A 10,654-nucleotide genomic window follows, 5' to 3' on the forward strand; every position below is an offset into this window, starting at 1 on the left:
CCCTATAACCAGTGACATCTCTCCCCTCCCCCGCTCCCAGAGGATTTTGTCCCAGTCAGACCCAGCTTGTGAGAAGCCTTGAGCAGTCGGAACTGTGACCCCCTCCCCACTATCTGACCTGTGACCCTTCCTTCTGACCCTTCCTTCCGACCACTGGCTCTGCTCCTCCCCACCCCCCTCAGGTGCCCTAGCCTGTTCTCCCTCCCCCACTCACCTGCTCCCTCCAGCCTGATTCTCCTCCCCTTCCCCCAAAGGTTGGGAGGGAGTGAAGGGGAGAGGAAGGGAGGAAGGGGGGTGGCATTCCTGGGATTCTCCGGATGAGGGGATGAAGGAGGGGATGAAGGAGGGCTCGAGGAAGAAGGAGAGCCAAGGAAAGAGCACCCCACCGCACTCCCCGCCCCCCACCCTCATCACTGAGCCCTGGGCTGAACTGAGGTTTGAAGACCATTAAATTTAAGAGATTGAATTGATGGGTTCCAGGCTACTGGTCAGACAGGAAAGCAGCCCTGAGCACTGGCTACAGGGGAGGGCCTCACAAGGCATACAGGGAGAAGATGTTCTAGGCCAGTGATCAAGCTGGGCGCCACTGGTTGTACTGGGAGAGGACAGGGCAAGCCGCTGGTCACGCCGGGAACCACCGGTTCCACTGGAAGAGGCCAGTGCATCCCCTAATGGCCCCCCGGTCAGAATGAGAGGGAGAGGGTCCACGGTGCGGTGAGATCCCAGCTCAGGACACTGGTTAGACTGGTCTGTCAGGCCACCGCCGGGGGCACTGGTCAGCCTGAGCCAGGCAGACCAGGACTTGGGGGCAGAGGGAGCCCCGCTCCGGGGCCGAGCGCTGGGAGGTCCACTCCGGGCAGTGGGAGGTCCTGGCAGAGCGCCCGGGTTTGGGGGGGCGGGGACGAAGGGGGGCCGGGAGGGCGGGGAGGGGCGGGGCTTCTAGGGGCGGGGCCTGGTCGCTCCCAGCCCCCGGGGCCGCGGAGCTGCAGCCCGGCCAGTAGCCGCCGTCGCCGCCGCCGCCGCCGCCGCCGCCGCCGCCGCCGCCGCCGCCTCCACCGCGAACATGGAGCCCCGGGACGGCCCGGCCCGGGCGTGCAGGGCCCCGCGGCTGCTGGTGCTCGCGCTCCTGCTGGGGGCGCACCCAGGTATGGCTCGGGCAAGAAGCAGGGCGCCACTGGGGGCGGCCCCTGGGGACCCCGGGAAGGGAAGGGGGAAGGAGATTTCATCGACCCCAGGAAGCCAAACCTGGGACCTCCGCCCCCCGAGGAAAAGGGATACAGGAGCATGGGGGATACCCCTCCCAATGTGAGACCTGGGGACAGCCAGGTAGAGGGGCTGGGCATCCCAGAGCAGTGGATTACACAGCACCCGGGAACTCAGCCCGCTCTGCCCTCCGGACTGAGGAGTGAGGGCCCTCCGCGCCTGGAATCTGGGTCCCGAGACTCCTGCTCCCTCAGACCCAGGGGTCCAGGCCTCCAGTGGCCAGAGTGGCTTCACCCAGGACACAGGAGACCCAAACCCCAGGGCTATCCCCAGAAAGGTTCTTAAGTTTTGCGAGGGCCAGGGACCCTACTGCTAGAGTCCAGTGAGTCACGTGCTCTTGAGGGTTCCCCCAGCCTAGATTCAGAGCCCAGACCCTAAGGAAGCCACCTCCCTCATGGAGGAGCTGGAACACTGGCCCTAGGCAGTGTTGGTGGAACAAAGTGTTTCTGAGTGACAGTGCCCCTTTCCTGGGGCCCCAGATAAATCCACACACCTGCGTGGTGGTGGGAGGGGAGGAGGCCCAGAGGGGCTGGCACCGGAGGGACAGAGAGATCAGGGAGATCAGGGCACAGAGATCTCTCCATCTGTCCTCCTGTCTGTTACTCAGACTAGCCCCAGGCACCAGCCTGGCCCCACACCCCCTCCCCTGGGACAGGCCTGGGCCAGAGGTGGGTGCCTGGGAATCCAGGCCCCTGGCACAAACATGGTGAATAGCGGGTCCCCAGGGGCAGGGCTGGTCAAGCTGGGCGGGGAAGGGAAGGGAGGTTCTAAGAAGTGAGAGCTGATGCCAGGATGCCAGCCCAGAGGGTGAGAGAGCATGGTTTCCCCAATGGGAACAGCTCTATCTGCCAGGATCCTGGGGCGGGACTCCAGCCTACCACCGCCCCCCCCAACCCTGGCTCCCTTCCACCTCAGGATCTAGGCTCCTGGGCCTCGCCCCTCTCCTATTCGGAGGGGACGCACCTTACCCCTTCCCTGCTCCATCAAAGAGGCAGAGGGGCCAAGGGGCGGGTAGGGGGCTCTGGCGCCAGGTGGAGCAGGTCTGGGCCAGCCTGTCCCTCCCACATTCCTGAAACCTGCCCAGCCCTGTCCCCCCTTACCGCCCCCACACACCCATACCTCAGCTGCAGGCACAGCCCCAGCCCCCTGACTCATGACAAGAGACCCAGGGGCTGAGGGAGATGGAGACGGAGCGCCAGGCCGACAGAGGGGCAGAGACTGTGGCCTAGAGATGGAGACCCAGAGTGAGAGACACACAGGCAGAGATGGAGAGACAGCAACCCCGGGCACCGCGCCAGACCCTGCGCAGGGTGCTGGAGGCCAAGGGATGAGCCAGTGCTGGCCCTGCCCTTGAGGGGCAGCTGGTCTAGTGGGAGGAACAAGGACAGGTGCAGTCCCCCCAACACCACCCAGGAGGATTGGACAGAGGGTCCTACATGACTCAGGGGAGGAGCTCTTAGTTCTGTGAATAGAGAGATGGAGAGAAATGCCGATGGATTTGCAAGCTCAGAGATGCAGACGTGAGAGATGGAGGGAGGTGGGAGCTAGGGCTGAGGGATAGGGGCTGAGGGTCTGAACTGTGTCCGAGGGACAAGGGAGCTGGAGGCCTGGATTCCTGGGCTTGAAGGAAGAGGGGCTGGGGGTCTGGACTCCTGGGTCTGAGGGAGGAGGGGCTGGGGGCTGGGAGTCCTGACTCCAGGGTCTGAAGGAGGAGGGGCTCAGAGGCAGAGAGAGCTCAGTGGCTCTTCTGCAGGTGCCCAGGCTGAGGAGCCTTTGCCTGGGTCCTCCCTGGTGGAGGTGATGAAGGGGGAGCCCGTCGCCCTGAACTGCACCGCCTTGGCGGCCCACGACCATTTTGTGCTGGAGTGGTTCCTGGTGAGTGCTGCCTGCTGGGGGCCAGAGGGCAGCCAAGGGGGCTGGGAGTCAGGGCATTGCAGGGCTGCACACATTCGTTCCCTCATCTGAGCCCACAGGACCGAAGAGCTCCATCCAGCTGCCTTCCCATTTTACAGGTGGGGGAGTTGAGGCCCAGCAAACGGAAGGTTTCTCCAAGGTCTCCTGGCTTCTGGGCACAGCTGAGACTAGAAGGAAGATCTCCCCCTTGGGAGCACAGGCTCCTGAGAGAGAACATTGAGAAACAGATGAAGATACAGCAAGAGATGGGGTGGGGTGGGGGGGACTAAAGGAAGAGAAAGAAAAGAAGAGGAGATAACGGGCCGAGGAACAGGCAGAGAGAGGAGGAGAGACAGGAGCAGAGCAGGATGGGGAATGAGGGACCAAGAGAGAGGAGACCACCGCACGGGGCCCAGGAATAAGAGCCAGACCAGAGGGAGGTGACAAGAAGAGAGACATGACCTGCAGGACAGAGGGGGAGGGGCAGGCCAGGCAGCTCCGCGCTGAGGCCCTCCCCGCCCACAGGCAGACCGCTCTGGGGTCCGCCACCGCCTGGCCTCAGCCCAGCGGCAGGGCTCCGAGCTCCAGGGCCGGGTGCACGACTCCCGGGGCCGCAGCCCCCCATACCAGCTGGACTCCCGGGGCCACCTGGTGCTGACCGAGGCCCAGGTGGGAGACGAGCAGAGCTACGTGTGCGTGGTGAGGGCGGGCTCCGCGAGCACCGAGGCCACCACGGAGCTCCGCATGTTCGGTGAGTGTCTGCTGGCACCCCGGAAGGGGAGGGCATGGGAGAGCCCCGGAAAGGGGCTCCTGATGGTAACATCTCCCCCACAGCGAAACCCGAGGCCACGGAGGTCTTCCCCAACAAAGGGATCCTGTCTGTGGTGGAAGACTTTGCCCAGGAGGTACCTCGGGTGGGGACCCTGATTCCAGGGTCCTGGGAGAGGAGAGCGCTGGGAGGTTTGCACTCCCATGTCCTGGGAGAGGACTGGGCTGGGGGGACCCAGACTCCTATACCTGAGTGAGGAGAAGTCCCGAAAAAAGAGAGGCTACAGAGGCCTGGGTCAGAGCCCAGGGCCATGCCTGTGTCTGCCCTAGATCGCCACCTGCAACAGCCGCAACGGGAACCCCGCCCCCCAGATCACGTGGTATCAGAACGGGCAGCCGCTCCAGGTGCCCATGGAGGTGAATGCAGGTGAGCAGACGCCCGAGCCCAGGTAGGTGTGGGATGGAGCCGGCTGGCGGCCGGCGCTGACCGCCTCCCCCCTCTTTCCCAGAGGGCTACATGACCAGCCGCACGGTCCGGGAGGCTTCGGGCCTGCAGTCTCTCACCAGCACTCTCTACCTGCGGCTCCAGAAGGCCCACCGGGACGCCAGTTTCCACTGCTCCGTGAGCTACGACCTGCCCATGGGTCGACGCGGCCGCCTGGACAGCCCTGCCTTCCACCTGACCCTGCACTGTGAGTCCCTGCGGGCCCTGACCTCCCTCGACCTTGGACCCTCCTAGCTGACCAGCAGCCCACCCTGACTTACCTCCCCCTCCAGCACCCTGAACCCCGTGGCGTCTCAGGACTAAACTGCTCCACCGAATTGGGTCTTGGAATCTCACCCTGACCTGTCGCCCGCAGGGACCTCTGACCCTTGACCTGTTCTCTCAGCTCAACCTCTGACCTCTGGTCCCTGATGTCAGACTAAGTGCGAACCTGAGCTGTAAAGGATATGACCTCTGCCCTCTGACCAACCACAACCTGCCCCTTGGCTGTGGCACTGACCTCTTTCCCTTAACCCAGACCTGCCTCTTACCCTTGACCTGACCTACCCTTAACCCTGATCATGAGTCCGTCCTGACCCGACCGTCCCTCTTGCGCTTTCCCTTAGATCCCACGGAGAACGTGGATTTCTGGGTGGGCAGCCCGTCCACCACCGAGGGCTGGGTACGCGAGGGTGACTCTGTCCAGCTGTTTTGCCGGGGGGACGGCAACCCCAGCATGGAATACGTATTTTTCCGCCTTCAGGTGACTCACTCCATCGTTACTTTGGAAGTCCCGGCCCCTGACCTCTGACCTATTGGCCTCCACCAACTTCTGACCTTTCACCTGGGTGGCCCCTGGCTTAGCAGGGCACCTGGCTGGTGACCCAGTAGCTAGTAGGACCTCTGACCCCTATTTGAGAGCGTCCTAACTTGCTACCTGACCTGGGGGACCCCTGGCCTAGCAGGGTCTCTGCCCCGTTACTTGAGGGGGCCCTGACCCTAGTAGGACACTAACTCGGGGACCCCTGACCTAAAAGGTCCCTGACTCTGACCCGGGTGGCCCCAACCTAGCCGGACCCCACCGGACCGGGGCGGCTCCTGAGCCGGCTTCCTCATCCCTGGTCACCCAGGACAAGCAGGAGAACGTGCTGAAAACAAATCTTGAGGGGAACTTGACCCTGGAGGGGGTTCAGCGGGGCCAGAGCGGGACCTACGGCTGCAGGGTCGAGGACTACGACGCTGCGGAGGACGCAGTGCTCTCCAAAACCGCGGAGCTGCGCGTGGCCTGTGAGCGTCCTGGGAGATTTGGCAGGGGGGCCCTAGCACCAGCGGCCTCCTCGCCCTCATCCCGCAGCCCTGCCGCCAACCCTTTCTCTCCGTTTCCGTGGTCCTTCCTGGTCCGCGATGGCCCCCTCTGCCCCCAGGGGCCTACCCCAGCCCCTCCGGTCTCCCGCAGGAGGCAGCCAGAGAGCTCATTCCGAAGCACAAATCTGACTGCCCCCCTGCTCTGAACCTGCCATGACTCCCCAGTGCCCCTGGGAGAAAGCCCATGTGATCCATCCCGGCCTTCTAGGCCAATCTGGGGGCTTCACCTCTGCCTGACGCTTCCCCCCACCCAGGCATTCTACTCATCCCAGCCAAGCTCCTTTCCTCATGTCTAGGTCCACTCCCCTGCTTTCTACTTTCCACGTCTAGCCAAGTCTCCAGGGTCCCAGTCTTCTAGAAAACCTTCTTAGTCTGCTTGCACCCGAGCCCTGGGCAAAGGGTCTGTCCCTCCTTGGCACTCCTTCTGCCTCCTTTTCTGGGGCTTGACCCTGTGGCAGGGGTCGGGGAGACAGCTGTGAACAACATAGTTCAGTCCCCACCTTCTTTTCCCAGCCCGGTCAGGGGGACAGGTGGTAGATGGGGAACAAGACACTTTGAGTAGCTATGGGACAGCTACAGGGACTAACCCAAATGGAGGGGATAAGAGATTGACTGGGTGAGTGGGGACTATTTTAGACGGAGGATGTTACAGGCTCTGTCCCGTCCTGGGAAGCAGGGAGACCAGTGAGGAGCTGGCTACAGTAGTCAAGGCTGTTGGTCCTAGAGGTCAGAGATGGAGAGAAGTGGGAGGGTCGGTTTCAGAGGCAAAGGAAGAAGGACGTTCCTTGGGATCCACATCTATGGAGGCTGAGGAAGGGAAGGAAGCAGGACTGCACAGAGGCAGAAGACGGGCCGCAAAAGTCTCATTCGGCCCTGAGGGGCATCTGAAAGCTGGTCTTAATAATTGTGCCCAGTTGGGGCAAGGGGGCTGGACCTTTCTACTCCCATGTCAAATAGCCATTGCACAGGAGCCGCCCGAGAAAGGGGGCATGACCTTGAGCAAGGGGCTCTGTGCAGCTGAGGCAGTTCCCAGAGAGGGCCGACAGCTGAGGGCTGACAGCTGACATCCTTCTCAACAGCTGGGGGAATAAATCCTTCAGTGTGGAGGGGAAAGCTGAGCGTCCACAACAGGGGGTCAGAGGAGCCTCTCAGTTAAGTAGGAAACCAAAGAATGGAATCAGAAACACGAAGAGCCCAAAGAGGAGCTTCCAGGCAGAGGGATCAGCAAGTGCAAAGGCCCTGGGACAGGACTCAACCATGGCATACTGGAGAAAAATGGAAAGAGAGTAGGGTAGCTGGAGCTCGGGACAAAGGTGGGGGTATGAGAAGCAAGGCTGAGGACATAGGCAGAGGTCAGACCAGCAGGCTCCTGTAGGCTTTGTCAAGGAATTTGGCCTCTATGCCAAGGGCATAGAGGGAGCCCCAGCAAGATTTTATGCAGAGAGCAGGGCTGACCAGTGTGTGTTTTCAAAAGATCCGTCTGGCAGCTCTGGGGATAGAGGGGCCCAGGATCCTGGCCAGCAGGGAGACCAGTGAGGAGCTGGCTACAGTAGTCAAGGCTGTTGGTCCTGGAGGTCAGAGATGGAGAGAAGTGGGAGGGTCAGTTTCAGAGGCAAAGGAAGCAAAACTGGATGGAAAGATGAGTGATGGGGTTTGGGTGGTAAATCAGAGAAGGATCACCTCCCACCTCCCCGGTCCACTCTGGAGGAAGGTGGTTGAATTGGCCATGAGGTTTGCTGTTAGATTTGGGCTCCAGACTTGGGCTGGACGGGAGCATGGTAAACTTGTGGAGGTGGGGAGAACAAGGAGGAATGCTGACAGGCTCTTCTTAGGGTCGTGCATTCATATCTGCACCCCCAACAGCCCTGGAGAGCCCCTAACTGCATGGGGGAGGGTCCGGGGAAGGTGACAGTCTGCCCCCCTCCTCCAGACCTGGACCCCCTCGAGCTCAGCACCGGGGAGGAGCTCTCCTTACACTTGGGTAACAGCACAACCGTGAACTGCTCCGTACAAGGTCTGCCCACCCCTGCCCTGCGCTGGACCAAGGTGAGAAGGGAAAGGAGCCCCCAGCCCTGGAACCCTCGGCCTGCACCCTCTCCCTTCCCTCGACCCCGTCCTCACACCCACCTGGCCTCCCTGTTCTCTCCCTGCCAGGACTTCGTCCCGCTGGGGAATGGCCCCACCCTCTCCCTGAGCTCCATCACCTTCGACTCGGCGGGCACCTACGTCTGTGAGGCCTCCATGCCCACGGTCCCCCTCCTCAGCCGTACCCAGAGCTTCAAGCTGCTGGTCCAAGGTTCGGGCTGGGGCAGGTCCGGATGGGGACTGTGGGAGTGGGGGCGCCAGAACCAAGGGCTGGGCCCTCTGCCTGCTAGTCCTTGCCCCTCTCTCCTTCTCTTTCTCTCCCCCTCCTTCCCCTTCTCCAGCGGATCTCCTGCTCTTCCCTCCCTCCCCGCTCCACCTCCAGGGCCACCTCAATTAAGTGCAGAAGAGTCTCAGCCCCAGACAGAGGGCGGCTGGAGGGAAGGAGATGAAGTCAGGCTGGTGTGCTCTGCCCGCGGTTACCCGGAGCCCAAACTCAGCTGGAGCCAATTGGGTGGCAGCGTAAGGGACCATCCTGTCCACCCTGAGCTCCCCGGGACCCAGGCCCCTCGGGGGACCCTGCCCCCCTCACTGATCCCAGCTTTGCACCCCTCCTGAGGGGTGGACATCTTCCCCTCTGCCCTCGCCCCAGCCCTTGATCCCAGGCGCCAGGGTTAACCCAAGCATCTACAGCCAGCAGAACCGGCCCTCACTGGGCAGGGCTGGGTGAGCAGCTCCCTGACCCTGAAGGTGACCAGTGCCCTGAGCAGAGAAGGCGTCTCCTGCGAGGCCTCCAACACCCACGGGAAGAAGCAGCATGTCTTCCACTTTGGCTCTGGTGAGAAGCTGCAGGGGTGGGAGGAGGCTGCCCCAGGGTCCGACAGAGCCCTGCCAGCTGACCCCTCCTTCTCCCCCATCCTGTCCCCACAGTGGCCCCCCAGACTTCCCAGGCCGGCGTGGCTGTCATGGCCGTGGCCGTCAGCGTGGGTCTCTTGCTTCTCGTTGTCGCTGCCTTCTACTGCATGAGGCGCAAGGGTCGCCCTGGCTGCTGTCGACGAGGGGAAAAGGGGGCCCTGTGAGTGGCCTGCAACCTTGGAGTTGACCTCTGTAACCCATCCCATCCCTCCACCCACCTCTGATGTCACCTCCCACTTCAAGCCCAAACCCAGCCCATGACCAGCCCCAACCACATGCCATCCTTAACCCCAGACCCAAATACATCCCAGCCCCAGCCCCATTGCCAAATGAAATGCAGTCCCGTCTCCAACCTCAGACCTAATCCACAGCCACACCCAGCCCAGAACCATCCCTGACCCCATCTCCAAGCCCTGCTGCAGCCCATCTGAGGCCCCGGTCTCCTTTGCAACCCCAGCCTCATCCCCATCCCCAAACCTGGTTTATAACCAACCCCAAATCTGTCCGCCTCAAACCTCTCCATTCCCGTCTGTGTCTCCAGCCTCAACACCAATCCCCAACACACCCCAGCCTCACCCTGAACCCCAGGTTCTCCCTCAGCTGCCTCCCCAGACCCAGGACCCCTCCATCCCCTGCTCATTCCCACTCCTTACTCCAGTTCCTTCTCCGTCCGTCTCTCTGGCCTTATCACATGGCCACCGTTCGCTCCAGTCCGTTGCTATCCCCAAACCCATCCCTGGAGCTGATCCCCAGCTAAGTCCCCACCTCCAACTCTGACAGCATCTTCCCTACCCATCCCCAACCCGGATCCTGTTACCTAACCCATCCCCATCCCACTCCTGCCCGTGTCCCCCAAGTCCATCCTCATCCCAAACCAACCCCGCCTCCAGGCAGGACCACCTCCAACATGCTACCTCCTCCCCCTGCCCCCAGGCCACCTGGAGACCCACAGCTGAGCCACTCAGGGTCAGAGCGGCCTGAGCAGAAGGGCCTTCTCATGGGAGGTGCCTCTGGGGGAGCCAGGCATGGCAGCGGGGGCTTCGGAGATGAGGTGGGTGAGGACCCAGGCACCTTGTGGGTGGGGGGAGTGCCGGGGGATGTGGGGGGCCCAGGCCCAGGCTGACCTCTCCCTCTCCTCCCAGTGCTGAGCCCGGAGGACCTCAGAGAGGCTCCACTGGACCTGACCTCAGAGAGTCAGCATCAGATAACCAGCTCTGCCCACGCCTCCGCCTGCCCCCACCTTCCCTCTTCCCCCTCTGGCCCTCCCTTCCCTTCCTTCCTCTGCAGGCGGGGCAGGGACCTATGGCAGCCACTGCTTGCCGGAGGGAGGGAGGGTGGGTAGGAGGGGACCTTCCTCCAGGGAATGTGACTCTCCCAGGCCCCAGAATAGCTCCTGGACCCAAGCCCAGGGCCTGGCCCGGGACAAGACAAGGCTCCAGGGCTCTGAGGGTCGGCTGGCCAAGGCGATTTTTACCTCCTGCCTGCATCGCTGGTCCCCCGCCCCACCTGACGTCCTGCTGCATAGTCTGACACTGGATCCCCACCCCTGCCCCTCCACCCCCACCCCATCATCTGTGGACACTGGAGTCTGGAATAAAGGCTGTCTGTCACATCACACCATGCTGTGGCCAGAGCCTCTTCTGGAGGATGAGAGGAGAAGGGGGCGCAGGTAATGCTCCCTCCCCACCCCCCTTGCAAGACCTGGGAGAAGTCTGATGTCATGGAGGAAGAGATAAGAGAGCAGGGAGAGACTCAGCTGGCCAAGGGTGGAAGAGAGAGGACCCAAGGGTCCTAACGGTGTTCAGTGCCTGCTTGAAGGGTGGGGTACGGTTCCCTTAAGTGCAATCCCCAGCCTGTCTTGCAGAGACCAAGTGGGAACTGCAG

The 10,654-nt window shown here is 62.5% G+C and overlaps 1 protein-coding gene across 1 annotated transcript; it reads left to right on the forward strand.

Moving 5' to 3' along the window:
* Positions 1-1,026: 1,026 nt before the first annotated feature.
* On the forward strand, positions 1,027-10,390 carry BCAM (basal cell adhesion molecule (Lutheran blood group)). Its single transcript, XM_032839153.1, has 15 exons — positions 1,027-1,145; positions 3,017-3,138; positions 3,682-3,907; positions 3,991-4,061; positions 4,255-4,351; positions 4,434-4,616; positions 5,035-5,171; positions 5,539-5,695; positions 7,704-7,819; positions 7,928-8,069; positions 8,241-8,377; positions 8,549-8,693; positions 8,786-8,930; positions 9,704-9,821; positions 9,913-10,390. The coding sequence occupies exons 1-15, from the start codon at positions 1,064-1,066 to the stop codon at positions 9,916-9,918; spliced, it is 1,884 nt and encodes a 627-aa protein (XP_032695044.1). The 5' UTR covers positions 1,027-1,063; the 3' UTR covers positions 9,919-10,390.
* Positions 10,391-10,654: the final 264 nt, after the last annotated feature.

Source organism: Lontra canadensis, unplaced genomic scaffold (genome assembly GCF_010015895.1).
Source record: "Lontra canadensis isolate GAN:19392208 unplaced genomic scaffold, GSC_riverotter_1.0 scaffold107, whole genome shotgun sequence".
NCBI lineage: Eukaryota > Metazoa > Chordata > Mammalia > Carnivora > Mustelidae > Lontra > Lontra canadensis.